The sequence below is a fragment of the Sciurus vulgaris genome (genome assembly GCF_902686455.1).
Source record: "Sciurus vulgaris genome assembly, chromosome: 2".
Classification (NCBI taxonomy): Eukaryota; Metazoa; Chordata; class Mammalia; order Rodentia; family Sciuridae; genus Sciurus; species Sciurus vulgaris.
The window spans coordinates 135,559,875-135,579,139 of record NC_136462.1 but is presented as its reverse complement, the minus strand read 5'-3'; the positions used below and the strand labels follow the sequence as shown (position 1 = coordinate 135,579,139).

At 44.9% G+C, this 19,265-nt stretch overlaps 1 protein-coding gene across 2 annotated transcripts in view; it reads right to left on the bottom strand.

Moving 5' to 3' along the window:
- Positions 1-19,265, bottom strand: part of ADAMTS17 (ADAM metallopeptidase with thrombospondin type 1 motif 17) — a 340,804-nt gene that overhangs the window by 64,623 nt on the left and 256,916 nt on the right. For both annotated transcript variants that reach the window (XM_079127336.1, XM_079127337.1), the window contains 3 exons: positions 16,007-16,087; positions 5,347-5,504; positions 1,950-2,109 (listed from right to left, as the gene is read on the bottom strand). In XM_079127336.1, the coding sequence (XP_078983462.1) occupies positions 1,950-2,109; positions 5,347-5,504; positions 16,007-16,087 (399 nt within the window). The remainder of the gene's footprint in view (positions 1-1,949; positions 2,110-5,346; positions 5,505-16,006; positions 16,088-19,265) is intronic.

Below are 19,265 nucleotides of genomic sequence, written 5' to 3'. Positions count from 1 at the left end.
GGTTGATCTGAACTTGTCCACTTAGACAACTGGTACTTCCGCATCACATGTTCCTAGGTAGTTTTGTGAACCCATTAGTCTCCCTTTAGGTGTTCCCAAAGCACCCTAAACACTGTGTGGCACAACTTTATCAGGGAGGCTGAATGATTGGCAGTTAGGAAGGTGGCTCTGGAGCCAGGCTATGCAGGTTCATGTCCTGGTTCTGTTACGGATAGTATCACAGTGGCTATGGTATCAATAGTTGGCTGCCATGCTTCTGTGTCTTGGTTTCCTCCAGTGGGCTGCTTTGCCTAACCTCCCTATGCTTTGGGGTTCCTCAGTGCTGTTCGAGTGAACTGATAACAATATAAGTGCCTAGAATGGAACGTGGCAGGAGATGAACACTTCTTTTGCTATATTACTGTCATCCTTGTTATTTGGGAAGAGCGACAATAAAAGATTAATAGGGAGCCAAGAAAAACTCTTTGGATCCCAGATTTCTTGCAGGATGTCTTCTAGGGAATGATATGAAAATTATGGAGTCCTGAGTTACACCGTGGGTTCCCACTGCCCCCAACACAGCCTTGAATTAATATGAAAGCTCAGAGCTCCTCCAGCCAGCTTTCAGTTTCAGCTCTGACAACTGCAGGTAACTGGAAGTCATCACAAATTGGTGTCATAAAGGGATTGCCACTGAGCCAAGAGTGATGGTGACAGAACAGGTCTCCTGGCCCTGCAGAGCCGGCAAACTGTTCCATCTGGCTGGTGTTTAGTCTGCAGTGAGTTGCACAGAAGGAAAGGTCTGGTTGCAGTCAAAGGTGTAGGTGCTGGCTGCTGGATTTGGAGGTTGGAAGAGCATCAACCCAGAGCTGCAGCTGAAGGCCTGAGGGAGAGGGAGGACCACAGAGCTTATGGTAGACCTCCAAGGACATGCCAACTGCCATGGGCTGCTTGAGGAGGAGGCTGAGAACAAACAGGGCAGTTAGCCAAGATGCACAGGAAGGAATTCAGTTGATGCTGACAGTGTCTGTGGCTCAATTTCCTACCTATGAAAAATGGATGAGGTACTTAAATGGTAAACAATCCTCTATACACTGGGTTTCTGACCAAGGGCATATTAGCAGTCAGTAGCCATTCAGCATGGAGATAGGTAAGGCCATGTCTGGGTTCTACTCTGCCATGGCTATCATCCAGAGTCCTGGTCAACCTTGTGTCCTAACTCTGTGCCCATCAGAACCCACCAATCCTGTGTCCTATCTTTCATGATCCTGTGGTTTGCACTGTCAGGTTGACAAACTACAGGGTATCAAGGGACTGCTGGCTGAGAGTTCAGAAGAGCCTCCAACTGTTATTAGAGGATCCAGTAATAAACATAGTGCTTTTTGCTCAAATCAGTTCTTGGAACATGATAGTCGCTGGCTCATCCTGCAGCCTCCGCAGGGGATGAGAAGGGCAGACATCTTTAAAGGTGAAGAAATACAGGTGTTAAGAGGTCAGTCATTGGCTGAAGTAGGGTAGGAAGCTGTGCAGTCAGGACTCGTGCTCAGAATGTTTTGCCCAAGCTGTAGGGCTTCTTTCTGTAGCGGGGTATTAAGGCAAACAGCATAGGGTATTTCGGAGCGGGCAGAGACATCGTCTGGTGCCCTTCCACCAGGTGACAACAGTTGGAGGCCTATTCTGTTTATTCTCAGGGCCAACCTGTCATATCTCTAATACAGCCATACACTGGCCTAATGTTTACTACTAGGTCCATGCTGCAGGCAAAGGGGCCATGTAGGCATGCTAATGTGTGGGAGTTGGGAAGGCCTGCCCAAGTGTTCTGCAGAGAGATCTTAGTGGGATGTGGTAAGTTCCATGGAACTGCAGGGAACTCCCCATGCTCTGAGTGCTGGCTGCAGAGGGCCCTGAATTCACTACTTCTTCATTAAGCACAACTGCACACCCCACCAGCCCACTGCCCGGGCCCTCACCTCCTCCACACTGCACGCTGCACCCTTCCCAGCCGCTGTGGGTCCAGATGAACAAAGCGTCCTGTGGCTTTGCTGGTTCACTTTGATTTTCAGCAGTGTAGTTTACAGGGATGGTGTATTCATAATGAATTCCATAATTCTGGTCATGAAATAACAGCACCTGGGTCAGTGGCAAAATAAAAGGCCATGTTGAAATGGACCAAGAGCCCGCAAAGTTGCCAAGTGTGCAAACCAGGCCACCTTGTAGTGTAGGGGTAGAAAACAGGTTCAATCTAGGGGAGCTCCTTTATCTCAACCTTGGATTTCTCAGGTCATGGGGCAAATGCACACCACCATAGGGGTGTTCTGCTCTTTGCTACTCCAGAGAGGACCCATGTAGATGAGGAGTTTGGGGCTGAGCAATTTTGTGGATTCTTTGTGGCACTATTCCCAGAGAGCTGCTCCATGCAGAACAAAGCTCACATTTCCACAACGCTGCTCTTTCACACGAGAAAGACACACATATACTGCTTTTACCTAGAAAGACATCTGAGCACAGATGATTACTCTATTTCTCTAAAAATAAGCACTATGTCAGATGTGGTGGTGCACACCTGTAATCTCAGGGCAGGTTGAGAAAGGAGGATCCCAAGTTCAAAGCCAGTATCAACCACTTAGTTAGGCCCTAAGAAACTCAGTGAGACCCTGCCTCAAAATAAAAAGGGCTGGGGATGTGGCTCAGTAGTTAAGCACCCCTGGGTACAATCCCTGGCACATTTTTAAAAAAGCGGGAGATATTGCTCTTTGTCTCTTTGTTCCCAAATCACTAGTCAGTGCTGTGTGTCAGCTGCAGAATTTGGGAAGAGGACAGGTTCAAGAAGTGCAAAGTACAGTCATTCCCCCCCGGGGAGAATTCTGGGGACATCTGGGTCCAAGGAAGTGCTACCCTTCCTGTTGCCATGGGAGCTAGTATCATGACTATCCCTATGGGTAGCAGAGGTTTAGCTTCAGGCTTAAAGTGGGTGGAGTTGTAGGAAGGGATCTACAGTATTTGTGGGTAGTCATCATGCAGTTTGGGGACCCTATACCTGAAGTTCTATTGAGTGTGGAAAATGGAGGTGTCTATACTTTGGGAATGCACATGAGAAGCCTTTAAGGCCAGCAGATGCACTATTGACTTTATTTCTCTAGACATAATGTTGCAAAACATGTCCTGGAGCAGCAGATTAAAGTGGCCTGTGAGTGCATGATGTATCTTTAAGCTAAACTGGGAACCAGTGAGTGCTCCTGGGGCTAAGCAGCTAGTAAGTTCACTTCCAGAGAGGCTCAGGAGTTGAGACCAGCAGGAGCTGAAGGCAAGGAGTGCCTGGCTCACCTGTGTATACTTGGGTAGGCCAGGTGGAAAGTTCACCAGATGAAAGAAGCCACCTTTCCCAAGCCTCTACTGGCCTCCAAGTCTGAGTCAGGGGTAGGGTGGGGTGGGGGTGCTAAGAGCAGACCCAACTGCATAAACATCCACTCGCTAATAGACAGACTTGCAGTATGTATTTGTAAAAGTCCTCCAGTTTAAAAAAAAAAATGTTTTAAACTAGTCTTTAAAAGACATCTTTATTATCTCAGTGTGGGAATAAGACTGGCAAATGGAGAATCCATATGAAACCAATTTTATGCAATTTTGTAGCCACATATAATTTGTATATGCATGTGTATAATTGGTTTCAAATGCAGGTCCCTGGGATTTTGTGGGTGCTCCTGATTCTGCAAGAAATGTGCACATACCAGTTTGGGGACAAAGGCTTTCTATACAGAAGCAAAGGGGGTACCCCTCATTTCTAAGTTTCAAAACTGGAAGTGACAATCATTATTTCAAGAGAGAAGAGAGATGAACATTAAACAATGGCTAGGGCTTCAGCCATGCAGGAGTTGCTGTCTCTGAGTTTTGTTTCTTGGGATCTGAATGACTCCAGACTACATACTTGCTTTTATGGGTGACAACCTGCTCAGTTTACAAAGCTTCTGGTAAAGAAGGAAATGCACTCATCTTGGGGCTTTCTAGAGGAAATAAACTTGGGGGTTAAAGAGTGATGTTTCTGTTTGGATTTTATTTTGTCTTTTGTTTCCTCTCTACCCCTCTAAATACCTGCTTTTAACTCAAAATACAAGGATTTGTTCTAAAGACTTTGACTAGGAAACAATCTCATCCCAGGGCAATGACTTCCGGGCAGGTTCTTGGGCTCCAGAAGCCTACTTGTAGGAATACATTTGCAGAAGATTAGTGAGCCCAGAGTTGCACTGGCACATGTGGAAACCCACTGGCTTGTGCCTCACTAGAAACTGTAACAGGTTTAGCGCCATCAGAGAACAGCACCTTCACTGGGTGCTGGTGCTCAGGGCAGGGCTCCAGGAGATTGCCTGGGTGGTGGTCAGAGACTCCTTTCGGTGTCACCTAACCTTGAGCAGCTGTAGCTTGCCAGGGATCACAAATCAATGGGGAAAAGAACTTCCAAGTAGAGACTCTGATAGGCACTGAGGACAAATGTACTTTGATGACAGGTGCACAGGCTGCCACAAGTCCTGTTCTTTGGAAGGGGACCCAGAATCAGTAATTATGAGCTAGCAGAAGTTAGGCATAAGAACTCCTGAACCCTGAGATAGAAACAGTGGCATGACTTTCCCTGGAGATCCCTACTTCATTTAAAAGGGTACAGAGCCAATGATTAAATGGCCTACATGGAGTCCCCTGGAAACAACAGGTTAGACAATGACAACAGATTAGACAATGACATCCCGGTCAAGAGCAGAAGTTTCTTGAGGCCACCTGGGAAGTAAACATACCCACGGAACCAGATTCTCCCTCCTGATTCCCAAATACTCAAGCTGAGTGAGGCCAGGTAGGACACTGAGTCAATGGTTCATTTCCAAAAGGTAGTTTTCAACTGCAGGGCAAATCCACGCATCCTGCCATCTCCATTTTTGTCTTGGCAGTGCTGGGGATCAAACCCAAGGCCTTGCTCGTGCTAGGCAAGCACTCTACCACTGAATTACATCCCCAGCCCCTACATCCCACCATCTGACATAAACCTTTGCATGTGGCTGACACCTTCATGATTCCTAGTCTCCCTGGTTGCCACCCATGTGAACAAGCATTTCCTGGTTGGAGGCAGCTCCTTCTGGAAAAGGTAGGTGCTTTGTTGGTGAAGGGCAAAGAGGAAGCTTGGAGAAAGGAATTCTGAAGCACATTGTGGAAGGGATTAGTCAAGAAAAGACCAATAGGGGAGAAAGGCCTGAGTAGCCCACGACCTCATAAAACTCAAGAGCTGGATGCATCTTCTTCCTTCAGGTTCTGGGAAGAAGTGACTTGGTAGATTTTTTGGAGCCAGTATCTTAGGACAAGGGTTAGGCAAGCCCGGCAAGTTACCATCAAATGCAGTGGTATTTTGGTTGGTCCCTTGGCAGAAATCTTCTCCCACAGGCCCCTTCTCACATAGCGGACGGTCGTGCCAGCAATCTGGAACTCTCCGGGGAGCTCTATTTTCCAGTCACTGTTGATGGATCTCTTACTGGAGTCTTTGAGAGCTAGAAAGGAAATGGAACACTGAGGAATCAGTGGGGTCGGGGGGATCCAGCTGGTCTTTAAAGGAATCTGGGTGCACATTAGGTCAGAGGTCTTCCCTTCCTTGATGTAAGGAGGGAGGCCTGCACTGAGAGGCCCTGCGCTTTTTGCACAATGAGAACAAGAGCCCTGCTCACACAGCAGTATTCCAAGTCCAAAGGAGGGAGAGCCCTGGGGGTTGATAATATTCAGATATAAAAAGGAAGGAAATTATCCATTCATTTTACTGTTACCTACCTGGGACATTTGTCTCAAATCCAACTCCAGTAGCTAGGGTTGGGGAGCAGGGGAGGATGGGGACAACCACAGCCCACTGTACTGTGCTAAACTGACTTGAGCTGACAGTTTTCTGCCTGATGAATTACTTCTATTTTAATGTGTTCAAGGCTACAACATGTGTTTTGCCGCTTCAGCCAAATTCATCCATTCATTTAAAAAGAATTAAAAATTAATATGTATTAATTAGTATGCATCATATGTACTAATGGGGTCTATTTCAATACATGCACACAGGAGGCATTGATCACATCCAGCCATCCTTGATACATCTGTCCCTCTTTCCCAATCTCTTGTAATCACCTGTTTACATTCAGGTCATTATTTTTTTTAAGCTTCCACATAAGAAAGAGAACATGAGTATTTGGTTTCTGTGTCTGGCTTATTTCACTTAGCATAATGTCCTGTGGTTCAGCCACTTTGTTGCTAATGACAGTGAAGAAATGGACAAATGATCTGAATAGATACTTCTTCAGGAAATGTAAGTGACCAAAAATATATGAAAAAAAAAATGTTCGAAATCATTAGTCACCAGGAAAATTCAGCTAAAAACTACAAGATATCATTCTGTACCGGCCAGGATGGCAACTACCAAAAACAACAACAACAACAACAAAAAAACCCCACAAAAACAAAAACCCAAAAAACAAAACAAAACAAAAATAACAAATGCTGGTAAAGCTGTGGATAAAAAGGATCTTCTACACACTGCTGGTGGGAATGTAACTTATTCAGCAGTGATGTTTTGAAAACTCAGTTTCCTCAAAAAACTAAAAGCAGACCTACTGTAGGCTATCCCAATACTGGGCATAAATCCAAAGGAAAGAAGGTCAGTATACAGAAGATACCTGCACACCCATGTTTACTGAAGCACCCTTCACAAAAACTAAGATACTGAATCCACGTAGGCACCAATCAATGAATTAATGCATAATGAAAATGTGGTCCATATTCACCATGGCATAATATTCAGATACAAAAAGGAAGGAAATCATCCATTCATTTTACTGTTACCTACCTGGGACTTTTGAAGGAGAGTAGCCTAACAACTCCAATACCTCTTAAGGATCTGATACCCCCACCCTGATCAAGGGAACATTCCTTCAGGAATCAATTGTTATTCTAGTAAATATTTATGCTTGGCAATGCCAGCTGCTCTCTGCGAGGGCTGGGGCTGAGCTTGGTGGGAGGGGCTGCTCTGGTCTTGGCTCCCTGAGCTTCTGTTCCCATATTTGCTAATTCACAACTCTGCTCAGTACAAAATGTGTGGGAACAGATAGGGAATCCACATGCTGCCAAGCAGTCACAGGTGCAAATTTGGTTTTCCTTTATCTTCTCATGTAGCTTTGAAATCCATATCATCATGGGGAGAGCACTCTGTGGTGAAATTCTATTTGTTTGTTGTTGTTATTTAGGAAAAATATCCTGCAACTGACTAGAACCTACTCTGGCATTTAGAAGGCAGCAAATGATGGGAGGTGCCAGCAAGTCTTGGCATCACTTCCGACAATGAAAATCCTGGGACACCCTGTCCCAAGCCCACTCTCTCCACATGTGTGGCTAGCATCCCAGACACTCCAAATTTCTCCAAGTCACTTTGGTCACTGAGTCACTACTCAGTCTACGAACAATGAATTCAGATTCCATCCCATTCACTATTGTCTGCTCACCAAGAACAAAAATCAAATGTCCATGTGGAATGCCAATTTTGGATAATGAGAGTTGAAATCAAAAAGGTTTTCCATTGATGCTGAATTCATCAGTCCCAGGTTGGATTAGGACCCCTGAGGTTTAGGTCCTGCTTAGACCACAGGCAGTTAAGGGATGCTGGGTGGGCACTGGCCTCAATTCCCTTGGTTCCAGGATGTTATGGCCCTGGTGCTAGTCCTGGCAAACAGAGGAGATGCAAGTTCAGGACTCTTTGATTACAGGAGGTGTCAAGGGGAAAGGGCAGGGCTGCATCCCAGCAGAGAGACTTCCAGTGGGTTCCATATCCAGAGTGGCTGTGTATAGTGAGTGGCTGAGGGTTATGGGACTCCAGAAAAGGCTTAGGAAAGAGAATTCTATACCACTTGGAATTGAATCTGTTTCCCTTCAAGAAATTCTACCTTCAATTGAAATTTTCTGGTCACTGAAAGGAGATGAAAACATTGGGGACACTCAAAACTTTTTTTCTTTTTCAACATCACCACTTGCCAACCACTATTTAAGGAGTACATCTCCTGGTTTAGCTCTTTAATATACTATTGCCTATTTAATCTTCCCAATAAATTTAGATTATTTTCCTCACTTCATAGATGAAGAAATGGATGCACAGAGAGGTTAAATAAATTGACAAAAGACACACAGCTATAAAGTTACAGAGATCAGAACCTAACAGGCCATGCCTAAAACTCTAATTGTCCTGGCAACTTTTAATTCTCATATGGTTTAAGTCAGAGCATTAGTCCAGATAGTGTGACAAATGCTGAAATGTAAGAATATAAGACCTATTCTCAAAGAGAGCAGACACCAGGCCCTAATTGCTACAGGGTATCATATTCTCTTTACCCTATATAAAAATAACTAATCTCATGGATCTCCAAAGCTTCCAGTGGGCTCATTGCCTAAAACATTTTGGTTATGTGAACTCATGGCAAATCCAGGTGAAGTTCATTGTCCTTTCAACTTCTCTGTAGGTTTGGGAAGTGGTTTCTTGCATATGCACGTATATATTTGATTTGAAGGTTGGTACAGGCTGGTGAGAAACAGACAGAAAACATAAGGGGACACAGCCCTCTAAGAAACATTCAGAAAGAACAAGCTGGGGATGCATGTGGCACAGCAGTGGCAACCCCCTGCCAGTCCCTCATCCAATTCTGAGGGTTTCTGGTGGGTGCTAAAGACAAACAGCTCCTGTTTTCAGGGAGCTAACAGTTCAGAAGGGAGGAAGAAAACAGGTAAATGTAATTCCATATGCCCTATGACAGAAGCACATCCAAGGTCAGGAGCGCATGGTGGAGGGGTGGGGAGAGAAGGGATCTGGAAGGCTTCCTGGAGGAATCACCTTTTGCACTGAGCTTGTCAGACCAGAAAGCAGAGGAGGCACCAGGGAGTGTGTGGCCGGCCTGAGGAGGGGGCCTTGCTCCTGATACTCAGAGACCACCAAGGGTTTCCCCAAGATCGGCTCTTGCTACAGGAGGATCCAGAGAAGCAAGTGCAAGGGAAAAGGATGTCTCTCCAAAAGTCTGGCCAGGAACAGGAGGCAAGAGATGGAGAGCAGCTATACAGGAAGGGGGGACACTGCTGTGGCTGGAGCAGGAGTCAGGCAGATGAGCAAAATATTTCTTTGAAGCTGTGTGCTACTCACGATCATGCCTGGCCACCCCTAGGAACCCCTGTGCCAGGAGCTGGGGCAGCAGCTCTGCTCCTTGCCTGGGCCCACCCCATGAACCAGCTGACTCCAGCATCCATCAACTGTCACCCATATTTACTGACCAACACTGGACTTCCTGCCCTGGCCTAGCCTTGGGTATAGAAGCCTGGCCTTGACCTGTTCCTGTTTTATGGCCATTTTGAGCACCGAGCATACTTGCTACCCAGCATCTGTTTCTCCCCTTTGAAGGGAAGCTCAGAGTTTCCCTGGGGAATATGTTTTCTCTCTAGTCATGTGAGGCTCATTCTTAACTCCACCCCAGCTCCAAGCATGGGTCACCACCCAGCACTGGTCAGCAGGACTTCTGTACACATGGATAGAAGTGGCTTTCTTTCCACGGGTTACCTAAAGACTTGATATAAATCTGGATCTGCCATTGCATGGGAAGAGGCCCCCAGAGAGGACGGGGTACCAGGATGGAGACTGTTTCCTGGGACATTACTTTAAGTTCCTGGATCCAGCAGTACCTGAAGCTAATGCTCAGCAACTGAGAACTGAGTTTGGTTTTCACGTGTGCCTTTTGGAGGTTGGTTTAAAAAAATACTAACCTTGATGAAAGTAGAACAGGTGGAGAAAGAAAAATCACTGTACACCTCTTATCAACCTAAGCTTCATACTCCTTGAGATACAGAAGGCCTGGCACACTCTCATCATACCTTAACTCTCCTCTGGGTCTCTGCTCCCGTCCTGGCAGTGTACTCCTGACAAGGTAGCTCTTTCCTGCTAGTTTTGTGTGCCATGTTCCCTGACCCTTTTGGTAAAGTGCTTTAATGTGACTTATAAACTCAAAACTACCCCACTTCAGGCCAAAAGTCAAACATCTGGGAGGTCAAGAGTGGGAAGGGCTGGAAAAGGGTAGGAGGGGGCACACCTGGAGATAATTAGAAAACAATCCTTGGGATACTGCACAGAGGCATGAGGCTGGCTGGGGAAGCCCAGCTCCTGCCCTGAGAGGTGTGGCTGTGGGGGAGACAGGGCAGCAGCAGCTATAAGGGGAGTAGATAGAGGTGGAGCCAGCGCAGGCCTGTGCTTTAGCCCTCTGAGCACAGAGCAGGTCCTACCTGCCCAAAGCAGGTGGGTAGAGGAGACATTTCAAGAGGTGGTCTGCAGAGGCCAAGAGAAGCCATGAGTCTCTGGGAGGAGTCTGGGAATCGAGGAGTGTGACATGAAGGAGTCAGCCTATGGCGAATGGTCTACACTGGGGAAGGTCAGCCACTGATGGGGATGGACAGAGAGCAGGTGAAATCTGGCTCTCTGGGGAAAACAGCACCATGAAAGCACATGCTGCTCCCAGAGGCATAGATATCCTCACTCTGGAGTTCAGGTTATTCACCTGCCATTGGTGAAGAGGAAGCTGGGAAGAGACTTTCATTGTTGGCTCTCACAAGCCACCTGGAGCTCTGAAGATGACACTGTGCTTTGGAGGTGCTGATTGACAGCTGCTGAGCTGGGGAAATCTCAACTCTTGCATTTTCTGAAAAAATAAATCTGTATACTCAAGGACTGCTAATGCAGCCTTAGATGCCACTTGGCCCCACCTCCCAACAAAGAGCTGGTACCCTTCCCTGAGGATTTTTGCTGTTGACTTCTTCATTTCTCAGTGGAAGGAAAGCAGGCAGAGTCAAAAGTGGGAAGTCGACAGCTCCAAGAGATATAGGGATCACTTCCAACCCTTTCTGTGGGAGTAACTTAGTCAGCAAGATGTAAAATTTGCAAGTTCCTGTGGTCCATACCGAAAAATCAGAACTTTTCACTAAAATCAAGAATTTGGTGCTTAACATTCCTTCAAAAGGTGAGAATTCAGTCTCAGAGTCTGTTGGCGTGTCAAGATCATTCGCAACAGTTAACGAACAGGTTCAATGTGGAGTTCAATGGTACAATGACTTGGTGAGCTGTCACCTCCTGTACCCTTGTATAGTAGCTGGGTTGTTCTCCTGCCTTCTGTGAGCAGCTGCGCAGAGCAGGTTTGGTTGTGATTTCAAGGCACTTCTACTTGTGAGTCCCTTCCAAGGCCCTATGCATAAAGTGTCCTTTTTTTTTTTTTTTTTTTTTTGGTACCAGAGATTGAACCCATGAGTGCTTAACCACTAAGCCACATCCTTGTTTTTTTTTAAACTTTGAGACAGGGTCTCCTTAGGTTGCTTGGGGCCTCACTAAGTTGTTGAGGCTGGTTTTGAACTTGCAAGCCTCCTGCCTCAGCCTACAGGCATGAATCACTGCATCCAACAACTACACTTTTCTTAAAGAAGACCCTCCACCTTATATAAACCTCTCAAACCTTGGGCATCAATGGGTATAGCCAAGCCTCCTTTATCTGAAAGCACTTGTAATGCAATTAGTTTGATTTGCAATCAGAATTTGGGAATCCAGAAAAGTCTCAACAGGGACAGTCAAGATGATTATAGATGCTTTGATAACACAGGTAAACAACAGACTTCAGAACAAAGGCAATTCCTCTAGCCACTTGATTTTATTTATAAAGTCCGAAGTTCTGATTCGCTGGGGCAATTTCTCCTTGCTGCTTCTGCCTGGGCCAGAGGTTAGATGTTTTAAACCACTGTCCAAAAATTAAGAGTGCCTGCTTTTGTGGATTTTGCTCAGAAGCCTCTCAATGGTTGCACAGAATTTCATGGGGCACCACAAGGGTGGATTCACACTTTCCCTTGAGACTATGGGAGAACAAAATCCTCTAAATGGCCCAGAATGCAAGGCCAAGTGCTGAATGACAAGTCATTTGGGGACCCTTCTTCCTCTTGTGGACATTTGCATACCATTCCTGGACTTCCAGGCTCTACAGGGGATGATGATGAGTCATTCCAGGGAATAAGGGGGGGGGGCATTCCCCATACGGCACCCCTTCAGAGCTGGCTACAGGCAGATATGAGCACCCAACCTGCCCACGTGACCTCCCTTGGCACCATGCTGTGAAGAAGCCAGGGTGGGTCTCTCCTGTGCCTCTCTCCCTCCTGAATTCAAATGGAAGACCTGACCCACAGTCAACCTACTTCTAATCCTGGCGTCCAGTCAACTCCAGCTCCTTTTATTTCTACTCGGAGTTCTGCCAGCTCCGTTCCTAGCTATGGATACAAACTGCAGAGGCATTTCCTGTTCCAGGTGGTTTCGAGCAGAAAGCCAACCAGTGTGGGCTGAAGGTAGGTGGGGTAAAATTCTTCAGGAACTGCTCCCAGCAAATGTGAGAGTAATTCAAAGTTATATTGGGTCAACTTCCAAAGCACCCGGCCCCGAGTGGAAACAAGGATTGTTGGAACTAACTTTAGAAACATAACCACCATGGACCACCTTCGGGCTTGCTCTTGTTCATGTGCCAGGCCCTGGAATATTGGGATTATGATTTTTGGATAAGATAAGGAGGCCAAGGCTGACTCCAAGCTCCCACAGAGGTGTAGGGGTTCTGGGGAGCTAAAGTGTTCAGAGACATTTAAACCAAATCTCCTTGGGATTGAAATTGGCTTCTTTGAAGTGCACATGATGAAGTAGTAACTACACACAGGTTTATCATGTATTTTTCAAGGAAAGCTCTTTTCCATCTGTCAATCTCTGGTTCTGACTGGACACCACTGAGCAATTCTGAGAGGCTTCATGGGTTGCAGTGAACTCAGATGAAGGGAGGAATTTGGACACACTACTAAGCCCCTTGGAGCTTCAGTTTGCAACTCTGCAGCATATTTACTAGTGTTAGGGATCAGGCCTCTATGGCACAGTTTGGCTAAGTGACTGGGAGCCACTAATATGGGTGTCACTGTTCTTATTTGCATGTGTGGTCCATAGGCTTCTAAAGTTAACAAGACAGCTAGCCATTCTGGGCAGCACCTACCCCTTGTTACTTGGTGATCCAAAGGTGAGTTCCAGTAAAAAATTCACGTTTACTCTAGGACCCTTCTGTTATTCTTATGTTGTCACAGAAAACCTTTCTCTTTTCTCCAGGCATCTGGGACTGGGGTCAGGCCGAGGAATGGTATTGGAAAATCTCAGAAGACAGGACTTATATGCAGGGATGACTGCTGGTGCTTTATGGAAGAACCAACAGGATGACCTCAGAATTGGAGTAGCTCTTAGAATAACCAGATTATGGTTTCATGAATAAGGATAAAAGGTGACCTCAGCCTTCTGTGAAGGTCCAGTGTCCTTTGGTGTCACTGGTTCTTTGCGGTTCCAAAGTCCATGGATATTTGTCACCGCCTGCAGCAACAACTTGCACGGGTCTTATGGGTGGTGGAGTGGAAACTGAGGCACTTCTATCTTTCTCTTTAGTGCACTGCTTTCTTGCTTGTTCATAGAGGATAGAGAAAATGAGGTTTACTTACTTTGAGAGGAGAGACAGACTTTGTTTCTTGCTTGTTACTTGCTTTAAGAGAGAGAGACCCCGCTATCAGAGAGAAAGAAATTTTGCTTAAGAGAGAAACTTTGAAAGAAAGACAGGCTTTTCTTAGAGCTTAGAAGGAGAGAGGCCTGCCACGCCTTAAAGTCCTGCATCCTGTGAACTAAGGGTGTGTCTACCTAAGGTGCCCTAGTGATGCGTCTCAGTTCTCCGTTCTGCAATCTGCCTTCCGCAGCTGCCCCTACTCGCTGCTGTGTTTTTCCCTCTGGCTGCTTCTAATGGCTGCTATATCGTGTTTTTCCCCTCTGGCTGCTGCCCCGCGTGTGTCTTCTTCTACTAGCTTTTCTGGTAATGGCTGCTGCTGTGTCTGTCTCGCTCCACCTACGCTTATATCACCTCCAGGACGCGGAGAGCAGGGCCACGCCTCTTATGCAAAGATTAGGCGAGACGCTCAGAGCAGGCAATTAGTACTCGAGAACACATGCGCATACATTGTGTGCGTGGACGAGAAAATCACCTGAGTGTGCTTACATCAATTAACCTCCTCGCTGCCGATGTGATCAGGCGCCATCCTGGCGCCGCCAACCTGGCACAGCCCCCAACACTTTGGGAGAAATGTCATTCCAGATAAGAATGGTACATTCCCAATGTACCAACAGGGAAGTATAACCTTTGTGGCTAATATAAGGTGAAGGGGCTTCTGATGTCAACATTGGTGAAGTTGACCCAATTTCTTTAGATGGGCAGAAGGAAAAGGACTGGGCTCTTTGGAGGTGGGCTGTCACTCAGAGGAAACTGCCCAAAGCAGCACAAGCCCCGTTTTAGATAGCACTTATAAGCATTGTTCTATTTGTAGAGTGACAGCCGGGACAGCTGGGGAGAAGCATGCCAGGCTTGGCTGGGACAGTGTCCATGTAGGAGAGGTTGGGAAAGACTCTGGGGCTGTCAAAGACCAGCATGGATGTCCACTTGAGTGACGGCAAGGTCCTACCCTGGCAGCAGGAGAAGCAGTTGCCATCAACCTGCCAGCATATGGGATGGGGGGCAGTTGAGAAAGCTGCAGAGGAGCAGGGCTGCCTGGTACTCAGGAGAGACACACAGGAGGCTGGGGTGCAGTGAGTCCTCCTGCCTGTTCCTAAGGCAGGCGTTTGTGGAGTGTCTTAGTGCCTTAAGTATTTCTGAAGTCTCTCATGGCAGGATTGTGGTCTTCACTGTACACTGGCCTATAGGGGATTTGCTTTGTGTCTGCCTCATTAAACGCTGAGTCTCTCAAGTAGAGAAAGGTGTGGATCCTTTCTTGCAGTCTACAAAGGCAGGGAAGTGGACAAAGATGCATCTGTTTTCTGTCAGTGATAAAAACTGAATTAAAAGGATCTCATGGGTAATTGTAATTTAACCCAAAGAGTTTGAAACCACAGAAATCAAGTCTTTTTTTGTGTGTATGTGTGTGTTTTCTTTTTACATTTCAAACAGCATCTAGCAACACAGGTTGAGAGATTATAATATAAAGGGAGCTCTGAAGAGGGGACTCTGCAGAAGATCAGCTACCTGTAGTATGAAATTTAACCCAAGCCAGGAACACGGGATTGGGGCTTCCAAATGGTGGCACATGGTGGTAGGATTTCTATCCCAGTGGACCAAGTGCAGGGGCAGCCTCTGAGTGCACTCCTTCCTGTGGCCTGCAATAAAGAACACTCACTATTCAACTCAAGGTTCCAATCACCCTGGTTCTTAAGTGCCAGGCTGACCTTTGCTGGGGTCAATGGCGAGGCTGGAGATTGAACCAAGGACACACTCTCTGATGAGGAAAGGCTTCACTCAGTGATTCTTCTTAGGTTTTTAGACTTTAACCATGGTCCTACAGAAGGCAACAAAGGCCAGCTGGGAATGGAATCCAATTCTCTACAGAGATGTAGGTATTTGTGCTTGAAGTCGATGGAGTTTGTGGTTGGGAATTTGGGGCACACAGAACTAAGTGAAAAGCAGTATTTTTCTATTTATATTGAATTTATGGTTGTTGCTCTTTGCCCAGAACAGGAGACATCCCCAGAGCCACTGATAGCCTACAAGCATTTCTTGTAAATTGGGCGCTGGGCCCATGCTGCTTGGGCTAACATTGCATGGGGTTCTCCTGGGGTGACTTTTGAAAATAGACACTACCCCAGTGCCTCATGGCTTCCTTTACTCTTCTGTCATTTTCCTTCCTGTTCAAAGCTAGTGTTTCTAACTGATTCTGTCCCCTATGATCCAACTTGGGGGCGTGGCCACACTTCAGCCAAATATGGCAGGACTATATAGTCCATTCTGAGTACTCAGGTCATTACAATTAAAGTACAGGTGTAAAGCCAGGGTTGACCAGGAATCAAATTTAGCAGCCTAATCATCAAAATCAATTCTCAGAACATAAATTGTAAATCAAATCATTTTCATTTTACCCAGAAAACTGTGAGCAGGTTTATCTTCCACCACACGGATCCTCCGAGCTCCAGCAGGAATGACAACAGCTTCAATATAACCTGCGGCAATGAATGACAGACAGGTGAACCACATCTCCATGCTGGACCAGGTGCCTGCTGCTCAACATCCCCCACCCCAATCGATTCTATCACACCCCTTGTGGTGGATTCAGAGACTGCAGGTTGGCACCTCAGAAGTCAACACAGATGACTCATGTGGAGTGCTGTCTCTTCTACAGCCAGACCTCTTATCTACCCAGTTTGCAGAAAGTGCCAGTCATGTGACATAGGTTGAATTGAAACTCCCCTCCCTCAAATTTATATGTTTCAGTCCTCACTTCCAGTACCTGAAAGTGTGACCTCATTTGGGAACAAGACACTTGCAGATGTATTCAGTTATAATGAGGTCAGGGTGTCTTTAATCCAATGTGACTAAAGTTTTTTTTTTTTAAGGAAATTTGAACACAGTCATGCACACAGGAGAGCACCATGAGAACATGAAGGCAGAGACCAGCTGATGCTTCTACAAGCCAGGAATGCAAAAGAGTGTCAGCAAACCACCAGGAGCTAGCAGAAAGACCTGGAATGGATTCTTCCTCGCAGGCTCAGAAGGAATCAACCGTGCCAACACTGTGATCTCACATTCTCAGCCTCTGAAATGATGAGTCAACGAGTTTCTGTTGTTTATGCTACCTGGTTTATGGTATTTTGTTACAGCAGCCCTAGCAAACTAACAGAGTCTGGAATCCCTCATGAATTGCACTTCCCTGGCACATGGGTGAGGAGTGACCTGGCCTCATTCATCTGTTAGAGGTTTCTCCACTCTACTGTAGTTTGAGTTTTCTCTGAATATCCAGGGGATGACAGCAGAAGCTAAGCAACTTGCCCTATCTATGACAAAACTATTGTCTTATGCTGTGAACTGTTTTCTGCTTCCATCATCTCCTGTCATTTCTGCAACTCTCACAGTATAGACATTGGTCTGCTTTCTTGATTTTTTTTTCCAAGTAGAGTGGGAGCTGCCCAAGTTCTGACCATGCATGGTGCCCAGAAGGGAGGTGTCATGAGGATTCAGGGAGGAAATGACAGAGGCTGCCAGGGTGGAAGTCAGCAACTGGTTAATGGCTCGTTAAACTCGGCAACTGAATCAATAAATGAGCTCAACATGACATTGAGATTCTCAAATGCAGGCTGCGAATTATTAAAACAAATTTTTTTTTCATTTGCTTCAGCAAATGAGATGAGGAGCTCAGATTAGATCATGAATCCTTCCCCTGTGGTTCCCAAATGCAATCATCAGAATCAGCAGAAGAGTTTAGCCTCAACATAAAATTCTCAGCCCAGCTCTACAAAGATGATGGAAATATCTGACCCAAGGGGTTTATTTATTTATTCATTTTCTCATATTGAAGTAGCTTTATTTTTATTATAAAAATAGTAAATGATAATTCAAACAACATGAGGCAGAAAATAAAAATCTACCTATACCACATCACACTAAGAAAATCATCCCTAAGTAATATTTTGGTATTTGATCAGATTTTTCAGCATCTATTGGTGCATGTAAATAAACACATATTGTTTTATGTGAATGGGGTATTATGTGTGCTTTTAAGACATCAGGAACAACTTTAAAACGCAGTCATGTGCTGTATAAACTTTTATGTAAAACTAAGCCAGTGCCAGTTTTACCAGGTCTTGAACTCAGAGGTGCTTTATCACTGAGCTACATTCTCAGTCCAATTTTTACTTATTTTTTGAGACAGGTCTCTCTAAGTTGTTGAGGCTGGCCTCAAACTTGTGATTCTCCTGCCTCAGTATCTCGAGTTGCTGGGAATAAAGGTGTGTGCCAACACTGCCAGCTAACAGTACCTTTTTGAAAGACACCAACCCACACTCAGTCTACGCGTGGCAAGTGTAATTACAGTACACCTGCTCTGAGGTCTTAGTAACATCTGGGAGAAACACAATATGATATCAGTAACGCACAAAAACACTGGGCTGGCTTCATTACCACAACAATTTAGATCAAGAGAGAATTTTCTTAACCTCACAAGCAACGTGGGTCACATTCTCGTGGTGAACCACCTTTTCAATAGGAAGTGTTCCCATGCTTGTTAAATGTTACTGATGAGAATGTACAACCTTGTTTTGCTTCTGACTATAGCAGGAATGCTTATACTATTTTGCACTTGAATATAAAGTGGGTTTAAGGTTATTTATATGGGAACATGGAATGTATAACATCTCACATCTAACATGCATTGTGTATAATAATATTATACACAATATTAATAATTGTGTATATTAATAATTGTGTATAATATTATACATAATCATATTATGGAAGGATACATGTATTACCATAATAAAAGTTTTATAGGAATGTAGGTTGCATTTTGTCATATGCTTTTTCTACTTCCAACGGCAAGATTATTTCATTTTTCTCTTGCCCTGTTAATAGTGCAATTCTGTTTTAATTTTCTATTCAGCATATTTCCTAATAACAAAACAACTTCATAGTCCTAGAATAAAGCTTATTGGACCATAATATGTTTTAAATATGCTGCTGAATTTTGTTTTTTAAAAACTAATATTATTCTATTTAGAACTTTGGCAACAGCATTTGTAAGAATGGTTGGCAATTTTGTGTGTATGCTTTATTGAATTTAGTTTTAGTATTGATATTCACCATCCTGCTTGATTTTAAAAAAATTATTTAAAGTACTAGGACTTGAACACAGGAGTCTTCACGACTGAGCCACATCCCCAGTCATTTTTAGTTTTTATTTTGAAACGGGATCTCACTAAGTTGCTTTGGCCTTGCCAAGTTGCCCAGGCTGGCCTTGAACTGCAGTCTTTCTGCCTTGGCCTCCTGAGTTTCTAGGAATACAGACATGCACCACCATGCCTTGTTTATTCTTGCTTAAATAAAAAGTTTTTCTTTGCTGCTTCTGTGATAGTGCATCTGCATTGATTTTCAATTTTATGCACACAGTTGGTTATTAATTTTTTTCAATCACTTATTTCAAACCAGTTTTAAACTTATAAAATTGAACAAAGTTATTTTTTATGATATACTAACTTCCTATTATGTCCCCATTATTTGTAATTTTACATATTTGTATTCTCCTACCCTCTTTTGTTCACCAAATGAGCAAATAGCAGATAAGTATACTATTTAGTTTACTCCTTCATTCTCTGCCCCACTGATACAGATATTTTTTATTCCAATGTT